The sequence below is a fragment of the Passer domesticus genome, chromosome 3 (genome assembly GCF_036417665.1).
Source record: "Passer domesticus isolate bPasDom1 chromosome 3, bPasDom1.hap1, whole genome shotgun sequence".
Taxonomy (NCBI): Eukaryota; Metazoa; Chordata; class Aves; order Passeriformes; family Passeridae; genus Passer; species Passer domesticus.
This window is the reverse complement of record NC_087476.1, coordinates 46,691,570-46,712,786: the sequence shown is the minus strand read 5'-3', so window position 1 is coordinate 46,712,786 and position 21,217 is coordinate 46,691,570. Positions and strand designations below refer to the sequence as shown.

Below are 21,217 nucleotides of genomic sequence, written 5' to 3'. Positions count from 1 at the left end.
GGCTTAATTTCACACGGTTAGGAAGGGCAATCCTTTTCTGAATTTAGGGGTTAGTAACTTGTCATTTGGGGCCCTTTAGAAAGGACAGGCCTGTGTTAGTGCTAGTGACACAAGGTCTCCGGAGTAACTCAAGAAGGGATTTTGTACTTCTTGTACGTAAGTGTTGAAGAAGCTCATCATCCCTGTAATCTCCAAGATTATTTATTTCCTAGTTGTCAGTCACTCAGATGTCATCTGTGACACATATGGCCTGGCACCACCCTCTCCCATTTGGATTTTTTAAATTGGCTACAGCTGTTTCTGTTAATAATATGATAGTCTATATATAGGTATTATTTTTCAAGAGTACTATTTTGCATTGCTACTTTATAGGCAAATATATAGGATTATAGAGGGTTATCAATTTTTTTCAGAATCCTGTAATTAGCATATAAGCAACTGAAAAGGGTCATCTTCTCACAGCCTTTGCTTTGGCTGATGTTCTCCTCGATATCATGCTAAATGTGCTTGTGGTCGCTTATTTGACCTGACCCTCCCAGCCAGCCTGGCTTAGAATGTCAATTTGTTCCCTATCAAGAGGTCCTTTTCCCTTTACAATACAATCCACAAATCTGACATGTGTCCCCTGTGTTGTGGGGACAGCACAGTTGTTAATTTCAGTGGCCTTTAGTTTTTTGTCTCTTTGTGCTAGGAAAGAGGGATGAACTCCAGACAAGATCTCCAGATCTGAATTGTCAGGAGTTGTGTATTTCAGAAGGCATATCACAGAGTCATTTTCAGTTAAACCCTCCCTGTCTGCTCCAGATTACCACCCAGTTTTGCCTTTTTGTTTCAAATACAGAGAAACCTCTGTGGAGTTTTCCTCACACACTGAGGGTGTAGAATATAACTTTGGTCAGTTGGGTTCAGCTTTCCTAGTTCTGTCCCTTCCCAAACCTCCCCCTGCCGACTTGCTGCAGTGGCAGAGTGAGAAATGAGGAAGGTCTTGATGCTTTGCAAGCACTGCTCAGCAATAACTTCAACATGGGTGAGTTATGAACGTTGTTGTGCTCACAAAGCTGAAGCACACACAGCAGGGTTTGGGATGCTGTGGTGGAACTGAACCCTGTCCAGACACAGTAAACTTACCTAAGCTCTCGTCTGTATGACAGTAAGCTGCTGTCATACGCTGAAACCACAGTGGCAACAGCTGGGTTTGAGAGAACAGATCTCACTAGAGAACTTTTCTGTGGGTGTTTGAGCATAGGCAGGGTTTCTGTGTGTCCCCATTACTGGTGTAGTCAGTACCTTCGGCACTCACTGCCTTTATCACAGTGTGGTTGCCACCCAGTTCGGGGACCCTGCCTGCCAGCACCTTTGCTGTTGTGGATGAAGCCAGCTGCAGTGATGGTGAGAAAGCGGGGGGTTTCTTTGTGGGCTGGCCACAGGCAAATGTTTGCTCATGTTTAGGAAGAGTATTTTTCCCCCGGTGTAACTGGACAAATAAGGTATTTAAATAACTCTATTAAAATGTTAGTAGTAGCAACCTAGAAGAAATGAGAGCCCCTTCAGGAGGGAATGGTGTCTGCAAGGGTTTCAAAGCAATTCTCCTGATTTGAGACTCAGCTTGCTCCCTTTTTATTGCATCACATCCTCCAAGTTCTTCAGTCACAACACAGAAATCAGACAAGGCAGAGAAGGGGTTAGTTTCATTCCTGCATGAGTGAAGTGGGATGGGGAGGAGCAGTGAGGGTTTTTTTTGAGAGAAAATATTTTTTTATGCCTCTTTCATAGTGGCAAACAGGCAGAACTTCTTTACTGTGTCCTTCCCCTTTCTCCCCTTCCTTCCCTGCCCATCCTGATTCACATTTGGCACTCTGCTCTGCACTGCTCCCATACTGTGGGTCAGATGAACACCCTTTAATCCTGGGTAGAATCTAAAAATAAGAATTGAGGGAAAAAAATCAGAACAGTGTGAATCAACCTTCAATCATCTTTCTGTTCTCCTAATGGGAGAAAAGAAAGAGGAAATCAGTGGAGACGCTGTTTTACTTCTTCTCTTTCCAAGACAAAATTATTCTGGCATTTGCAGCAGTTGTTCTCTTGCTATAGGTTTTCTAATTTACAAACTTAAAAGGCACTTCAAAATTTAGGTGCATTAGCTCAAAATGCTTATGCAGACCATCCACCCACTTCTCTCTGTTCATGAATAGGGCTACCACAAGCAGCCTGATGAAGGAGAAATGTAGCTCAAAATCACACCATTGAATTTACATGGTGTTCTCAGAGCCAGGGATAGATCTGTCCTTTGTGGGGGTTAACTCTAAAGTAAGCAGTGTGTATACTGTATGTAGTTGCTGCCATTAGTTCTTCATTTCAAAGATTCTTTTAAAATATTTTAAGCATTAAAAAAATCCTATGTGCAGTTTTGAGTCTGACTTGCTGTTCAGTTCACTAGCATAAAACCTGCAGGCCTACCCTCCGAAGTTAGTTACACATAAGACTTTTTCTTTTAGATTACAAGTGAAGTTTGGAGGTTGGTGGGAAAAGGAAAAAAAAGCCACAAAAACAAAGAACCTTTTCTCAGAACTACTGCATTTTTTCTAGGGTGTCTTTTTTTCAAAGTAATAAAAGCCCTGAGACAGTACAAGGCATAACTCAGTCACTGTAACTTTAAGATGTTGCAGCGTGAGCCTTTAATTGCTTCTTGTGTTTTGTTCTGGCTTGGTTTTGCTGAAAGGGATGTATCACAGGGAGTGGAAGAGAATTCACTGTTTTTTGAAAAAGATGAGGCCCTGACATTCACAGACTTGGCTGGCAAAGAAGCTGCACAAAACCAAAAGGGTGGAGACGTGTCCTTTCATGGGCAGTTTGGAGGGGTTTATCTTCTCTTCTTGCACTGGGGAGCTTTTGATTACGGCTGCTCGAACAGCATTGTGGTAATGCAGCTTCCTGTGGCCTTGCCAGGTGACGTCCCCCCAGACAGCTGCCAGCCAGTCCCACCACCACAACTGGCCCTCAAAGAGCACATGGACGTGGTTATTGTTCCTCCCGCCCAGCTGGAACACTGACTTCCTTTTTCCTCTCTCACTTGCAATAAATGGATCATATAGCTATATAGATAATAAACAGATTGTCTGGGTTGTAGTAAATCTCTTGCCAGAGGGGGACCAAGACATTCATCACTCTTCCTTCCTGGCCCTGAGAAACCACTCACCTTGCCCCATGGACAGCTGTGCTCACAGCCTCTGGCAGAAGCCAAGGCTCTGGCTGTAGCTCAGGGAAGTCCTTCCACATGCACCTCCTCTTCCCTGGACCTGACCCCCAAGGCTGGCTGAAATTAAACGGGCAAGGTGAAGCCCAGACCTTCATTTTTCATAACTGTCTTCTGGTTCCGGTCCCAAAGGGGAAAAGAGGGAAGGCAAGCACAGGGCCATGCTTTGCAGACGTGTTATAACTTAAACCTTGTCTGTAGTGTCAGGAAGCTGCTTGCTGTTTCCAGGGCTGTGTCCCCAGTCACTCAGCACTGGTGAGGAACAGCAGGGCAGAACAAGGCACTTCAAAGGGTCTGCTCTTCCACAGCAGCTGGAGCTGCTCCCTTTCCTGAACCCCTTCTGCCACCATTGTAGAGGACTTCCAAAGCAACTGCAAGCTGACAGGAAACAATAGTAAGAGCAATCCAGCACTGTAAGAGGTATTTGCTTTGAACCAGGGCAGTATGGCAGCAGGAGCTCAGCTGAGACTGCTCTTCCAGCTATGGATGGCCATGGACACTGGGCAACAGCCTTTTGACTGCTACAGATAAACTATTGGGCTGTTGGGATTTTTTTCTGCTCAGACCACTAAAGCAGAATCTGAGAGGGAAGCATTAAAAGTCTCCCTCAAAAATCAAATTATGCAGCCCAGGAATTTTTGAGTGTTGTTTTGAAACATACTTGAAGTTTTGCCCTGGTTGTTTCTGGCTTTTTGTTCAGGAACATGACTTGTGTATGTGAGATTTTCTGCATGTCTTTAACAGTCAGAGGACATCCAGTGGTAGTACTATGTCTTCTCTGATTTACATTTTTTAATGCAGCATGACAAGTGTGGTGCACATGTAGATTTGCAAGAATTCTACACAAATCTCCAGCTTTATTCAAAGCTGAACTGGATCTATCACAATGAAGTAACCTGCAACCCACAAGCTTGGGAAATAATGAATAACAGCCAGGAGTTTGAATTTTAAAGTATATGTTGTGTCTTTCTGACCTAAAAATTGGGGAATCACTGGCTAAGCTGGAATATAGGCAGCCCTCTAGAATGTCCCAGAGTTAATAGATAAAAACAAAAAAATAATGCAGTAAGTGCTGCTGTTTTATTCCATCTGTTTCATTTGAGTTGGCTTGAAACTGACACAGTATTAATTCTGGAAATCCAAAATGCTCCCATCAGCATAGATATGAGTCAAAGAGAGGTCAGCAAGCAGACAGCATGAGAATTACTGACCTACATAAGACTAGTTTAAAGTGCCTATTTGTTGCCCAGGTTGGAATGCCTTCCTAGTGACTTGTAATGGTCAAAGCGGGTGAGTGAGACTTTTCAGAAAACTGGGGAGTTTAATGTGTCTCGGAGTTGTGTTTCAAAATACCTAACCCATCAGTTTCTCTCTAGGAGCTGCTAATAGGGCATGGAAAGCAAAACATTTCAACTTTGGGGTAAATTTCTGTGTTGATTATTCCCATATACAGCCTGCAGGAGGCATTCCACAGTCATTTTTAAAGTCTCTTTTAAAAATTCTTGGAGTTCTTATTCTTGGAAAGCCTTTTCTGTCCTCCTTGAACCTTCATGGTAACTGAGAGTGTGGCATTTTGAATATTAAATCCTACGGTAGCTCATAACATTTGGTTTATTTGATGTCACAGACTGATAATTCTGTGGTGCTTTCAGCAAAACATAAAGCACCAAGAAGATGGCCCTTAGAGATTTCATTTTTCACAGCTATGCTGGATGCAACCCTTAGTTTGATTCATGCCTGTTCACCACAGAGACTGAATAAAAGCCAAGGATTTTTGCTTCTGATTTCCTTTTAACATAACTATTTCTTAACTCAGCTTCCCTGCTGATGCTTTCCAGACAAGATTTGTAAGTCTTGGTCAGAAAAAAGGCAGTTGCCAGCTACCAGTCATCTAGCCTATCCCTTTCATGTTTTTTACTGAGAGAAGTTATCTTAAAAATATGCCATCAGATTTCATTCCAGAGAAGTCCAGGAGGAAAGAGAATGCACCCTGCTGGGTCTGAACCTGCTCTCCATCTCTTCAGCAGGCTGGAGCCCTCTCCTGTGCCAGTTCCCTTTCATCTGCAAGGGGTTGGACTGCAGAGGCCACAGCATGGATTGAAGGGTGCAGGGTAGACAGGTTTTTCCCTGCATCTCCCAGTACCTCTCTCTCAAACACTCTTAGGACCTATTTTCTCTTACAACTCTAAAAAAAGAAGGTTCTGAAGATGTACCATAATTCAGACTTTCAGCTGTGAGTTGCAAAAGCTTATGAGAAAACTTCTGATGCTTGGAAGGAGTGAATTTACACCATTCTTCCCCCCATCCATATGCTTACTACTGCAGAAGCAAAGGTTAATCAGTACTTTTGGCTTTTCAGATATCACATGTTGGAGATTTTACTTTTAAAATAGAAGTATAAAAAAAGGAATTTTCCTCCTACTCTTAGACTTTTCCTAGGTTTTGATTAGCTAGCTGAAGATGGCTTTCATTTTTGTTAATGGTGTGGATATCTGGCTTTGCTGGGTGTTTCAGTTTTGGCTTCCATTTTGTATCAAGAACAAAAAGAAAAACCGAAGGAGGATGATTTACAGTAATAATAATGTTAATACTTCTCCTTAGCCTTCGTCTGTGTCCTACTGAAAAGTGATTAAGGTGCTATGACTATATAAATTATTAATAATGATATAATGAATTTTATATCCTTGTTGACTCATGTTTCCACAATGTGGGTGGAAACTACTCTTCTGTTTAGATACATGTTGGATTGCTTGCAATGTTAATGTTGGAGTCCAAGAAATGTAATAAGGACAAGAAAGAAGACAAATAATATAATGCTTATTTTCATTTGTCTCTAAGGAAGTCTCAAAACCCATGAAAATGGAGGGGTTTATGTTTTCATCAAAACACATTTTACATTGCCCACAAAAACACAACTTCAAAATAACCAAATTCAACTTACTTGCATTAGAAAAGTTCATTTTAATTAGGCCAGTTACATACCTTTTAATATTACCAGTGTCAGACTGTGATAATGCTGTGCAACCCATAACTCACACATCTGAGAAATGCTGCCTTTCCTAGTGGAGCTGGATTAAAAACTTGATCCCTCACTGTAAGATGCACAGCATGTTGGATGAGCAACATTGTGTTCTCATCTCTAGAGAGTTTAGTGTAAAACAACTCCAGATTTTGTTTGGTGATCTCAGAGCTGGCTGAATAATTTCAGCCTTCCACAGCTCCAAATGCTGACATGCAGGGAGATGAAACTTTTGGATATTAAAATCCTGCTCTGTGATATTGAAGGAGATTAGGTTTTGGATTCCATTCATTAACACAAAGGCCAGTGAGCCTGAATGGAGGTGATATTTATTGTCTATGAAACCCCTGAGTAAGCTGAAATCACTTTAGGCATGTACACTCATACATGTATTCTCTCACATTTAGCCAACTCCCCACGATGCAGTTTCTTTGAGCCAAGAACAGACAACTTTCAGGGACTTGGCTTGAAAAGATGTGTGCATGTAACACCCTCTGTCACATTTTACAAGAGGCTGCAATCAAGCAGTTTTTATACTTGGATTGTCTAGACACTGTGACAGTGGGAGGGGACAAGAGAATGAAAAAGCCCATTTTGTCAGTCGTTCACTTTGCATCAAATTCTCCTTCCCTGTGTGCTGCCGTTGCCAGTGAAAAGAAAAAGCAAGCAAAAACCAAATAAAAATCAAGACATTCATAATTCACTGGTTCCCTATACATATAATTCCTAGTAATACAAGCCCAAACCATTTTTTAAAAATATATAAAACCAATATATATGTATACCATCCCCTTGTTTATTCACTTTTTCCAGAATAAATACTTGTAGCAATTTTTCTTTTTGCAGCTGATTTATCATTTCAACTTTTTCCTTATCAATGTGTAAATGAAATATGTAGGGTTGTCTTGTCAGCAGTTGTAAATTTATATGTGAAATATTCCCGGATTTCAGTGGGGATTTTTTTTTTCCCTGCTCAGCTGAACATTTGTGAATGAGCAACAAGAAAAGCACTTTCCCTCCCACTGGTCTCACAGATTTCATGTTTCCTATCTCTTTTTTTTTTTAATTTAATTTTTTTCTCTACTTTCTTCATGAAAGCACATGGGAAAAAATAAGAGGAGAAACAGAGCTGGGAGGAGAAAGGGAGGAGGTGATAGAGTTTCACAGGGATCTAAGTCTGCAAGCCAACAAAAAGGCTGTGAAATCCTTCTTGAAACAGTAAATCCTGCATATCACTTAGTTGCTTTGAGGTGAATAAGCCCACGTTGCAGCTTTTAAGCAGGCTGATTTAATGGCTTACTCTTGCCTGCTCAGGTGGTCAGCACCTCTCCGCCCTTGCTGTTGAGCTGGGATTTCTCTCCTGGCATCTCCCACGCAGCATTTGCTCTCTGCACATCACAGCCACGCTTGCACAGAGGTGTAGCAGGGTCCAGGCAGTGAGTCCCAGACTCATCCCTCCTGCCCAAAGCCTTCTGGGCTCTCTCCATGCTGAGAGCAGGGAGATGAGCCATCACCCCACAGGGCTCTTGCCTTCCATGTGGTCCTGCTTCACTCCCTGGCAGTGTGGTCCTGCTTCACTCCCTGGTCCTGCTTCACTCCTTGGCAGTGCTCAAAGAGGCTCTGAGAGGAGCCAGGAAAACCTCAGTTCTGAGTGACATCTCCAAACAGAGGGTCTCCAGAGCCAGACTGTCCTGCTGTTGAAATGGTAAAAGCAGTAGTCATGGTTCCACAAGCAGCTTTTCACAGCTGGTATGAAGCTGGCCAGGGCACCTCTGCACCTCTCGTGGTCCCTGAGGGCTCACCTGGTGTCACTGCTGGTCCTGGGGATGCACAATACTCCTCCAGCTCCAGCCCAGCTTCCAGGGCGAGCAGAGGCGGGAGGTCAGCATGGCTGCTGCAGCAGTAACAGCAGCAGTGTTTTGCAGCCTCCAGGCTGCAAACCCCTTTCCCTCAACCAGTTGTTGCTGTAGTTTCTTGAGGGATCCCAGCTCATGCCACCCATGCAGCAAGTCAAGAGCCAGGAGTCCATTTTTCTGTTCTCCTCAAAAGACTTAAACATTTTGGTGAGGGAGCCCTGCTGAGTCAGTGTGGTGTCTTAAAGGGAATAAAGAAATGCAAACAGGGCAGTTTTAAGTCAGGCTAAGAGCAAGAGAAGGTAGACCCATGCTAACTGCAGGCAATACGACTCCAGGAAATAAATAAAGATAAAATTACAGCATAACAGAATCATTTAGGTTGAAAAAGACCTCTGAGATCACAGCATCCAGCCTGTGATCACCACAATGTCAATCAGACCATGGCACTGAGGGCTGTGTCCAGTCTTAAGCCCAATCTGGCTGGGTCTGATCCTGTGTGTGCCTTGTGATTGCATTCATGGTGAGCTGTTCCATAACCTTCCTGGGCACCAAGGGCAGACTGACAGGCCTGTATTTTCCCAGATCCTCCTTCTGGTCCTTCTTCTGGATGGGTGTCACACTGGGCAAACAAAATGATGCTTGTTTTTCTGAACTGACTTGTAGAATAACTGGAAGTATTGTAGATAACTGGAAGTAAATTGTAGCAAATACCCTTCAACAGAAGTGTTTTTCTTTTTAATTAGGCAGGTGAGATGTGGAAAGCAGGTATCCAGGCTGTGCACTGTCACGTAAAAACAGGGAGCTGCTGCATAATTTTTCAAGCATTAGCACTGGTGAAACATTCTTTTTTCTGAATCCCATGAGCTTGTCAAAACCAATTTCCTGTGTTGATGTTGGGGTAAGGCATAGAAAATAGCCAGCCTGGCAGCTACAGAAAATTACTAAATTTTAAAAAGCATAGACTTTACATTTACCCAAAGTGACAGATATTGGTCTGAAACGTGAAAAGAAATGTGGGGCAAAAAAAAAAAAAAAAAGTACTTCACTATATTTTTTTTCCATTCTCTGTATTTTCTCCCTGCCTATTTATATGATCTGGGAAAAGTATGTCTATTAAGCTATTTTTTAGGGTTTTTTCTGCCACTTCTCTTCCAACCCCACTGTTCAGAGTATGTTGTTTTTGTGTCAGGTTGTATTTAAGAGTCACTGTACTGGTTCAGATCAAGGATGCATCCAGACAAGTATCTGATTCTCCAGGTTCATCCCACCCAACTCCAGAAACTCAGGTTTTGTGTCTAGGTTCAGCTTGGGCCACTAGGAAAGAGTTCAGTAACACCACCACATGGATTAGAGAAAGTTACATCTGGCAGATGAAAGGCAACACCAGGTAACAGGGCTGACCTTGCAGGGCTGCTTCTGAGATGTGGCAAATCACCCTCTGTCTCCCTCCACGCACCTAAAATAAAGAGAGATTAACCCAGGCTGGTAGTGCCCCATGAGGGTGCTGAACAAGAGCTTACAAGAACTTTTAAAACTTGGAGAAACCTTTTTGAAGCTGTAATTTTTGAAACCCTCTCAGTTTCATCCTGTGCAGAATCTGTACTTGGAGTTGCTCTGCATTTGATGTGTTAATTCTTCTGGGACTTTCTCTAGTTTCTTAACTTGTGTACCTTTACCAGCCCCACCTTCTGTTACCAGTGGTTTTAGCCTTCAATTTGGTACTGCTTGAAAAGGAGCTTCCTTTTTTTTTTTTCAGCTGCACCCTCTGATAGCTCCCTCCCACTTTTCTGCTGTAATAATTCTTGGCTTACTGTGGCTGCTTTTCTGCCTGCCATGCAGAGCTCCAGCAATGGAAGAAGGGTTTTGTCTTGGGGTGAATTCCACTCATGTGTAGTTGGCAAGGTCAAATATGAACCACAAGCTAAGTGCCTCATTCTGTGTTCTGAGGACAGTCTTGAGCACCTCCAGCTGCACTTTTTTGGCTGAGTCCTTCTCCTGCCAGTTGCATCCTCCTGGCAAAGTGTGAGCAAGGTGTGTTTCCTCCTCTTGGTCCCTCTGTGCAAAATGTTGCCTGTCAAGGATGGACAAAGATCTGCCACTACCCTAAGAGCAGGCAGGACCCCCTTCCCCAGGCCTCGGTGGAAAATTCCTGAGGGGAAGATTTTGTGTGAGCTTTTTTCCAACATGTTGCTGTTTATATTAAAACCACTGCAGTTTTTTTTCCAAAGTACTTAACTTTTGAACAGTGAATTAATTTGAGCCTCATCATATGTGCATTTGGAGGAGATCTGGTGAGCATCAACATATGAGCACCTATCCTTTCCTTCCTCTCCTAGGATTTTAGATAATGGGCTGTGTGCAATGTAAGGATAAAGAAGCAACAAAACTGACTGACGAGAGGGATGGCAGTTTAACTCAAAGCTCAGGCTACCGCTATGGGACAGATCCTACTCCTCAGCACTATCCTAGCTTTGGTGTGACTTCAATCCCAAACTACAACAACTTCCATGCCACAGGAGGCCAAGGATTGACCGTGTTTGGTGGAGTCAACTCCTCCTCTCATACAGGGACGCTGCGTACAAGAGGAGGAACAGGTGAGCTTGAACATCTTATTTTAGTGCTCCTAGTGTCAATCATGCATCTACAGCAGAGGCCTGACTGTCTCAGCACGTTGCTTTTAGGAAGAGCTATTTCATGAAATAGTGTGAAGAATTGAAGTAGGTTGGAGATGGGTCTTCACCCCTACCTTTGCTAATTTGCAGGTTCATTTGGGGCTGAGAAATTATTTGTGCATGCCAAATTTGGCTAACTGCCTTATTCCTCTATCAGGTCGTGCAAAGTGTGGGCTGAGCCACCTCAAGTAGTTAAATACTTGGCATGGCTATGTTTAAACTGTCTCTTCACCTCCCTTTGCCTGCTTGGGATCCTGTGAGTGTACAGAGTGAAGGAGGTGGAGTGCCCACTGGCTGCATAACACCAGAGAGATGAGAGTAGTTCAGAAAGTTGGAGGGTTCAGTTTGGTTTGCTCCTCAGCAAGTGGAGCAGCTTACCTGTGGCTTATCCACATCATCTCTTGAGGTTCCTTTCCCTCCTGTCTTTTGTGATGGAGTATAACCCACTTATTTTTTTCTTTAGGTGTAACTCTTTTTGTGGCGCTTTATGACTATGAAGCACGAACAGAAGATGACTTGAGTTTTCACAAAGGAGAAAAATTCCAGATACTTAACAGCTCGTAAGTTTTAGGCTTGGGAATCTACATTTTAATAGTTTCAAGCTTACAATGTTTACAGTAATGTTTGCTTATGTTATTAGTGAAATCTCATGTTGGATATTCAAGTATGGAGGGGATTTACTCTATGCTTACTTACTCGTCCTTGCATTTTGTGCACTTTTGCAAAGTGCTGTATTGTTGGGGGAGAAAACTTCAACCACACACAGCTTTACTTTAAAAAAGTGTTAGATTGTGTGATTTATTGCTTACATTTTACAGTAACCCCACATACAGAACTGAGACTACCACCTCTGTACTTTATCAGTAGCTACAAACGTTCTGCAAGGCATGTACTAACACTTTTTCCAATCTGCTGCAAGTATCCCCGCACAGAAATGAGCTAAAAGCTGATTCACAGAAGAGTTGTTATCCAGATGTATGTGCCAAGTTTAAAAGCATTTTTGTCCTTTTATAAAGGTAGGTGATGCAGTCAGAACTTCCTAGGTTCTGCTGCATCTGACATGAAAACCACATTTCCATCCTGGAAATCATCAACTTAAAATTAATTTTATCAACTGCCCATAGAAAAAAAAAATCCCTTAGTGATTTAAAAATAACTTCTAAAACTCACTGTGCTACTGACCTATATCTGAACATCTTGTAATTCTTGGCTAAAAGCATAAAGTGGCAGGCTCTGTTTTATGTTCACTACTGCTATCATGTAGAGGTAAAAATGGGTTAACAACCAAGTATGTCACTTTCTAAAGGCTTCGTGATAGTGGTCTTCTCTTTTTTTTCTTATAATATGTGCCAATGAGGCGAATTCACCCCTGGTGCAACTCCTCTTAATTTTAATATAGCAACTGCAGGGTTGGAATTGGCTTAATGTGCATTGAAGTTTTTAAAAAATCAGGTAATTCTGGGGAATATTTCATGAAGCCAAAGAGCTTTGATGTAGATGAAAGCACAGAAACTTCAGTTACAATTTGTAGAGAGAGCAGCAGTTTAAAACCTTTCTGCTTCTAAATTAGAGGTTGGAAACAAACCCTTTTAAAACCTATGATCCATTTTTGTTCACGTTGCCTTGTGCTTTCCTAACCTTGCACAAACTATGCCATAACTTGAAACAAGAAGTTCCACACATTATAAATACCTTGTACATGCCAGCTGGTGGAATCTGGCAGTGCTCACCAAGACTTACAGAGCTGTGATCCTTGGAGCTGGTGAGACAGAGATTCCTCTTCATGTCGGTGGCTGCAGTATACATGCATTTTGATGCAGGTAATTACTGCCTGGAAGAAGAGTTTCTAAGCAAGGAAAAAAGACCAAGCATTCATTGATTTTCCTGTAGGATCATAGAAGCTCAGTTCCCATTGCAGTTAGGTGTATTTGCTTATAAACATGGCCCTAACCACACCCCTGGAATAGTGACAGCCAGACTGGGAATCTCCAGAAAGCTGCTTTTCTGTAAGAATGCTTCCTCTCTTCACTTACATCAGGAATTAGATAAAATAAGCCTATTTTGAAGCACCTGCCAATGCTGCTTGCCAATATGTGCAAAAAAGTAGTTTGTCTGGAATTTTTGGAGGGGTTTGGATTTGGATTTTGCTTTAGCTTTCAACGAACAAAATTTGATTTGTGCTTTGGAGTAAACATTCAGCACAACACCTGAAATGACATACAGGAGCTATCCCTGTTATTTGAACCCAGGAATTTTACTAAAGGCAGTCTGGGTGAAAGAGGTACCTGCAGAGCAGAGCCTGACTTTGGGGCTTTGAAACACTGGGCCATCCCCAGCATTCCCACCACCACACCCTGTCCGGCCCCATTGACCTGCTGCCTCCTACCTCAGCTGTAGGTCTGAAATTAAGAGCTGTGAGAAAAGCCTGCATTCCTCCTCCTTTCTGGCAGTGCTTTGAGAGATTTAAGCTTCTCTGTCGAAGCACAGGGTGTTGTTCCTGATGTTGGGATCGTCCACAGGACTGCTTTTTTCCTCCCTAGATACGACAAAATACCTCCATCTAGTGGACTCTCTGCACAGTAAGGAGAAGAGATGGAATGGTACCATTTATCAAGCTCAGTGTGGCATAATGCCTCAGAAATATTCTACAGCAGCATATGGGTTAGCACTTCACTGGCAATACTAGAGACACAAACAAAAAGGGCCATTTGCCTGACATACTAATGCACACAGGGTGTATTAAAACAGTGTCAACTGCCAGCCTCTGCAAAAGCTATTTGCACTTCATGTTTCTTGAACTGTAAAATTGGAAGCGTCTCCTTTTTGACTAATCACAGCTGTTTTCTAGTTGTTTTCCACAGAGTTCCTGCTCCTTTAAACTGTTAAATAAAGTGAAGTTGAAAATTTAAAGAATTCACCTTGACACAACCTTTCCTTCCAGTAACAGCTCAGACAGTGTGTTTTCTGTAATTGTTTGCTTCCAGAAGAGGCTGAATTCTCCAGTCACATTTGATAATAGTGTTTTATTTAGTGAACAAGTCTCTGGTTTACAGAGAGGGGAACTGAGAAAGAGTTTCTGAGCAGCCCAGAAATAGAAAAGAGAATGCTTATTAGTAGTGGCAGGAGTTAAACACTAGTGAATCTGGTGCTGAGAATGAAAGAAATTGCTACATCCCAAATAATTGCATCTTGCAAAAAGCTGAGAAATAAACTTCTTTTAAAGCTGCACAGTCTGCAGCAACGTGCATTTTCTGAAAGGCAGTACTGTCTGCAGCAGTGTAAGACAAAAATTCATACTAAGCCTACAGAATGCTGTCTTAGGATGGTCCTGCATGAACCTCTTCACATTTAAATGTTGTAGAAGAAGAGCTTTTTGCAAGTATTTGAAAATGCAGCCTAGTCCTGTGCTACCTCCTCCAGGTGGCCAGCAGAGGGAATCTAGACAATGAAGTGTGATCCTTAAGGGCCATCTAAAATGCCATGTTGATAGATGCCTTTTCAATATCTTTGGGTTGCAGATTAATTGTGCTCATAGAAGTTTAAAATTAGCAGTGAATGTGACACTGTGTTGTGGTTTAACCTCCAAGAACAACTCAGCCCTACACAGCCACTCATTCACTTTTCCCGTGGTAGGACCAGGGAGAGAATCAGAAGGGTAAAAATGAGAAAAATCATGAGTTGAGGTAAAGGCAGTTTAACAGGTAAAACAAAAGTCATGCACAGAAGCCAAGCAAAATGAGGAATTCTCATTCATGGCTTCCCATAGGCAGGCAGGTGTTCAGCCATCTCCAGGAGAGCAGGCTTCCATCCTGCCTAACCATGACTTGGGAAGGTAAACGCCATCACTCCAAACATTCCCCCCTTGTCCTTCTTCTCCCCCAGCTCTGCATGCTGAGCATGCTACCATATGTTGTGGAATAGCCCTGTGGTCAGCTGGAGTCAGCTGTGTCCCCTCACACAGATCCCTGCACACCCCCACCCCCTCTCTGCTCGAGGAGAGGCTGAAAAAGCCTTGACACTGTGGGAATGCTGCTCAGCAGTAATGAAAACATCCCTGTGTTATCAGCACTGTTTCCAGCACGAATCCAAAACACACTCCCATACCAGCTACTTTGAGGAAAATTAACTCATTCCCAGCCAAAATCAGAGCACATTATTCAATATGGCAATTTTCCTATAAGCTTTCTCAAGGGTCCATGTTAGAATAATCGCTATGGATACAGTTTTCAATATTCTAGTCCAAATTCAGCCCTCACCAAACCTGATTACACTGGGCTGTTCTGCCTCTTCATGCCATTATGCTGCATCAGAAAGGCTACAGGTCTAATCCCTGCTGCAATAATTCCAGATGTAAAGAAATATGTACATTATTTGGGTGTAGATGCAAGCAGCTCTCTCGGAAGCACGCCGGTGACAGAGACGAGTTGCTGTGGCTTCTTACGGCCGCGCAATTTTGGGTGCTGTTAACAAAGTCTGATCATTGTCTCTGCAGCTGTGTCCTGCTCTCACTTCTCCTCCTCACCTCTGTTTCCACAGGGAAGGAGACTGGTGGGAGGCCCGTTCCTTGACAACAGGCGAAACTGGTTACATTCCCAGTAATTATGTGGCTCCAGTCGATTCCATCCAAGCAGAGGAGTATGTTTTCTTTTTCTGTTCTAAAGACCCATTAGTGCTGTATTAGAAGGAGGTGTGAGGAGTTGCTTTTGATTGATAGCAGCGATTTTTCAAATGACTTACGTTATATTTATATCAGTTCTTAACTGCACTGATAAATAATTAGGTAATTAGTAACAAAAGAAGCACGAGCTCAATGCTTTTTCAATGTCAAAACAAAGGAAGAAAACCTAAAGGAACACAGGTCTGCTTCCTTTTTTCAGTTGTCAGCTAATTCCAAGCTTTAACCAAAAGGTGCCCTTGCTTTTTCTGAACCCACTTGTAAAAATATTTTGAGTTAATTAGTGTGCAAACTGTCCATTAAAGAGGACACGTTGTATCAACAAATAAAAATCCTAGGATAGGTAGCATGCTCACAATGCATACACAAAGCTCTAATGAGGACCCATGTATGAAAGAAAAGGAGTGATGTGTGTATTCACGTTATTTCCAGTATAAAAGATACAGTGGAGGAGCTTATAGAGCCAAGCAGGTACTACTGGAGTCTGCACTTCAGGTTGTCCTTGGTTGATTGTAAAACAACACAAAAATGTTGCTGCAGGAAGGCAAAAAGGCTGCAAAAGCCTCTGAAAGCCTCATATAGAATCTCATCAAGGTTGAATCTCATCCTTCTACTGAGATTTTATAGCTGTGCTGCAACAAAAATATTGAGTACTAGTAAATCACTGTGTAGGTCAAATATTTATAGCAACATCTCTACAAATACTGCTCTTTGGCAGTGACAGTTTTCGGCCCTTTTCCCTGTGCATACCCTCCACCCACCACATCTTGGTATCTGTTTGTCCAAGTCTGGCCTTTGTTGGAGGGCACCAGGCATTCTCAGCACCTGCTGATTACAGGCTTAATGCAAAGAGCTACTGCCCAGCACAGGGAACACCTACTGTGTGGTTTGTCACATTGGCTTTCCAGCATGATAAAAGACAGTGTGGAAAAAATGGTCAACTGTAAGCACAGTTTCCACTCAAAATCCTCTCAGTGTCTGGGCTTTGTGACACTATTTAGTGTTGCTACATCACATTATGTCTTACTGTTTCTGGTATTTCCCTAAGGTGGTACTTCGGCAAGCTTGGCCGAAAGGATGCCGAGAGGCAGCTGCTGTCATTTGGAAACCCCAGAGGTACCTTCTTGATCCGGGAGAGCGAAACTACCAAAGGTAGGATGGGCATTCTGACTGTGCATGAGAAGATAGTACAGGAAAAATTGTGCTGAGTGTGTGAAATACTGTTTTCAGTGTATTTGTGTTATGGGAATTGTGTTGTGGGAATTGGATATCTGGATATCCCAGGTCATAGGGTGTGTGTTCAAAGTAGAGAACAGCCAAAGTACAGCTCACACTCAGCCCATGGTATCTGCAGTGCAAGCCACATGGTGTGATCCTTTGAAATGCTGGCTCCTTGGGGGGAAAAAAAAAGAGAAAAAAATTATGCAGCAGTTTTAAATTCACATATTAACAGGGAAAAGACTTGAATATACTTCTAATTAATATATTCATAAAGTATTCAACTATCCATTCTGTTGAAGTCAAGTGGAAGGGTGTATTTTCCTCCTTCCCTTTAAAAATATTGGAGGAGATCCAGTTTTCTTGGCGGGTGCTATTTTTGCTTTTACGTTTTGCTCACAAGGCCTGTCAACATCTTCTTCAAAAGCTTCACATGTATGAAAAGATCTTTCTAATTCATACAACTATTGAGCAGAAAACTTGCAACTAACTAAAAACAAACCTGGCCATTTCTCAATTAACCAACAATCCAAAACAAAAGCTGTGGGAGGCATAAGTCACTAGAATTAATTCCATACAAGTTCTGTAGTCTAATGATGGTTCACATAATTAAAGCACTGACTTATCAGTGCTTTGATCAGAGCACACTATCAGCTAGGCTTAGCATGCAAAATGTCATGGCTAGTGAAGGAGTTTAAAGAAGAGAAGCAGTATTTGCACTCCTCTCTCCCTGACCTATCTTCAGATGCTGCATTCAGTCATCTAAAATTGTAAGCTTTGCACCATTGCCTCCTGAAGTCACTGGATTCTTCCTTTGCTGCCTATGACTCTGAAGACTGTTTTTGATGCAAAATCTGAATAGACTGCAGACAGTTTCTTGTGACCCCACAGCTTCACTATGCCTCCCATAGCAGTGAGGCATTCTCACCAGGAGCAAGACAGGCTCAAACTTGCTCTTTTTCTGCAAATAGACTCCACCTGTTTTTTTTCACCAACAGTTGCTCGGATGTGTGTGAGGAGCAGGACTTCATCCCACTCTGTGCCAATTTTAAAAACTCACTCATATATGCAGCCATGGATCCTAAAAACAAACACGATGCTGTTTCTCTAAACCACATTATCAGTTTTGTCTGGCTTCCCCAGTTTTTATACAGTGATAAAGGATGTGTTTTGCAGTGCTGTTTACTTAGCTAAGTCAGGAGTTTTTCTAATTTCTTGTGAGACACAAAAGCAGGGGAAGTGTAGAAATGCATCGTGGATGGACTTAGAGCAGCAAGTTTAATTTCTCTGCGTTCGAACTTAAGGGTCTCTATATCTTCAAGCAGAGTTTGCATCAAAGCTATAGGAAAAAAACAAACATGCATGTTTTATTGTAAAAAAATGCCTATTTCCTTTCTCATCCTTTGGTGCTGAAGTATGTTGTTACAACAAAACAGAGAGCTTGTTGTTCAAGAGAGAAAAAAACCAGTTGGGTGGGCTCAAGTGGTGTGTTCCGCCATAAGTCTTCTCAAAATGCCCTATCCCAACTAGCCATTGTGGGCTTAAGGCAGGAATTGTTTTGTGACCTAGAATTGTCCCTTCTGCTTTAAATTATAACAATAATAAAATTAATCGGGATCCTTTTAGAAGTATCATCCTGGATGATTTCAGCATGAATTTAACTTCCCTTGATCATAGTTGCCTTATCTTGTTACTTTCAAAATAAATCATATGGAGCTGGCTTTTCATTTTTTAAATGCCTGTCTACCCAGGTGCTTCATCAGCTCTTTTCTCTATAATCCTTCACCTGGTTTTAATCTCCACCTTTCAAGACTGTCTGGTTTTAGTTGTTTGGCCTTTTTAAAAAAATCATTAGCATGATATATTGTAATGTCGTATTTCTATCCCAAAATTTCATTATTTTTATCTCTTGTATTTAAATTTATCATCAGAGAATAATGAATAGTATAGATAACCAACAGCCTAAATAAATGAATAATGAAATACGTCTTGGTTCTTGTTTATGTCCAGGTTTGAACTAAAGCTCCAGTCCTGCAACTTGATCTGAGGTCAGTGGGGGTCCACAGAGGGCCACCCACACAGCTCTGATTGCAGACCTGGAACCACAGATTGTTTACATTTCCCTAAAGAATCTAAAATAGTGAGCAGATATGCAGGGAGCGTGACTAAAGAAAATACAGCTGCTGCCACTGGATCAAAACTCAAAAATGCAGAGGTGGAGAAGACTGCCTGGAAAATTCTGAGAGGAGGCTGACAATGTACAGCCCAGAGTGGTGTACAAAGCATGCACAAGATGTGCTTGCAAATCACCAAAAAGCTTTGAACTAGTTGAGACAAATGTACTGACTCAGGGAGAGCCTCTTCAGAAAACTGTCCTAAACAAACAGTATTTGTCTACACTTAGAAATCATAGAATCACAGCAAGGCTGCAGTTGGAAGGGACATTTAAGATCATCTAGCTCCAACCCCACCAAAATAAATACATTAAACTATTTTTTTTTAAGGAAAAAAAAAAAAGAGACATAAAACAACCCATGACACTCCTTTAAGGGTGCCTCCCATTCAAATAAACCAGAATCATCTGTTTTAAGAGCTGGCTCTTTTCCTCCTATATAGGGGACAAACAACGCGGAATTTGAGAAGTCCTTAGAGTCAGGGTGGAGAGGTTTTGCTCACTGCATCTCCCTCAGGGATGAGCCACCCACCACTGTAACCTGTTGTTGGTTGATGTGGTCAAGAAAGCTTCTTCCTGAGGATACATCCAAGAAAGACATCTTACACTGGGACCACCTTTCATGTCACACAAAACTGTTTGCTGGTGGTTTTCCTTTTCTGCCCTTAGCTGACATGGTTACCAGTGAAAGCAGCAGAGGCTCCAGAAGGAGGTCCTTCCTGAGCTCTGTGAAGCTGACAGTTTGCTCTTCTCCTTTTAATGCCTAAATTCCCTTGAGTAAACACAATATTTGTCTGAACCATGAGAAGAACTTGTCTTCTTTGCTGCCTTTGAAAAGGGCCATGTTTTTGTTCAGATGCTGTTACACTGTAAAAAAGTGGCTTTGCTTTTGTCACCGTAGAGAACCAGCACATGTCACTGGATATAAAATAGGATTGTCCCCCAGAGTGAGACCTGAACGTGCAGGTCCCCACGGAGGTGGCTGAGCTGTTTTTGCAGTCAGCAGGAAGCTGAGGCTGTTCAGCTGCCGGGTCTGCAGACACCGAGTTCCCACACCGGCATTATGCCATAGTGCCATAACACTCATGGAAACTGGGATTCAGCCACCCTCATAGCACCAGGGGCTTATGCATGGGCATATAAATCAAGCCCCCAGCCCACCTGCAGGCTGCCACCACTGCACCTGAAACTGAATCCAGCCCATCAACTGAACTGTTCGTCCTTTACACGGCCCTGAGCATCCAGAGCCACTTCATATGCCTGCAGGGCATCCACATGGCTGGAAGAATGTGACAGCCTGTGGGAAAACTGCCAAGCAGCATGTCCCGAGGCATCTCACATGGCACTTAATCCCTGTGCTAGGGCATCTGAATCCCACTAGTAAGCTCTAAAGCCCCACGTGGATTTGGGAAGTTAAATGTGAAGTTCTTGCAGATCTACTGGTGCTCAGTCTTGGTGTAGTATTACCTTCCAAAGACTGTGGTGTACAAAATATGCTTATTTGGTTGTTTATAAAGAAGTTTGGGATCCATCCAGGTAACAACACTACCCACATATAAAATCATTATCTCCCGAGCTTCCTGTGAAAATTTTGATATTTACCACCCACTGGTATTTACATAAAGCACAGTATTTGCAGTGTAACCTGACACTTAGAATAGGAAAAGTCAATTTAACAGCCTAGAGCAGTAAATGTTAAAATGTGAGTTTTCATTTACACAGAAGTGCCGGTATCTTTCTAGAACATTGTGAAAGGGACACCATGTGAACATCCCAGGATTTCTCTGACACTTACCTCATTGTGTTAGATTAATTTGTTCTTTTTCAGGATACAGTGAGCTTTTTGGAAGCAATTTCTCTTTCACTTTGTAGCAACTGACCAGGAAACCAAAATCTTTGTGACTAAAAGCTAATTACAATTTTTTATTTCTCCTTTGCTTGGAACAGGTGCCTATTCCCTGTCTATTCGAGACTGGGATGATATGAAAGGAGATCATGTCAAACATTATAAGATTCGTAAACTTGACAATGGTGGATATTATATCACAACTCGGGCACAATTTGAAACTCTTCAGCAGCTGGTTCAGCATTACTCAGGTAATTTTTCAGACAATACATGGCACTCTGAAGTATTTTAAAACAAAAGTGTTTGCTGCTGAGCTGATGTATGTGTAAGATGCCCTAAAGAGTCATTTGATCTATGACTCTAGCTTGTTGTAATGCATCTTCTGTTATCCCTTTCCCATTAGAGTTATAAATGTCTTTGAGTGCTGTTCACGGGATACAGCAGCAGAGCTTTTAAAACCTAACACTTCACTGTGCTAAAGGTTTTGTCAGCTCTTCCTCTTCTG

At 42.2% G+C, this 21,217-nt stretch overlaps 1 protein-coding gene across 4 annotated transcripts in view; it reads left to right on the top strand.

Annotated features, from left to right (window-relative positions):
* The window catches only part of FYN (FYN proto-oncogene, Src family tyrosine kinase), a 137,994-nt gene that overhangs the window by 86,666 nt on the left and 30,111 nt on the right, over positions 1-21,217 (top strand). For all 4 annotated transcript variants that reach the window (XM_064412947.1, XM_064412946.1, XM_064412945.1 and 1 more), the window contains 5 exons: positions 10,465-10,722; positions 11,264-11,360; positions 15,337-15,435; positions 16,524-16,627; positions 20,814-20,963. In XM_064412947.1, coding sequence (XP_064269017.1) covers positions 10,476-10,722; positions 11,264-11,360; positions 15,337-15,435; positions 16,524-16,627; positions 20,814-20,963 — 697 coding nt within the window. In that variant the 5' untranslated portion in view covers positions 10,465-10,475. The remainder of the gene's footprint in view (positions 1-10,464; positions 10,723-11,263; positions 11,361-15,336; positions 15,436-16,523; positions 16,628-20,813; positions 20,964-21,217) is intronic.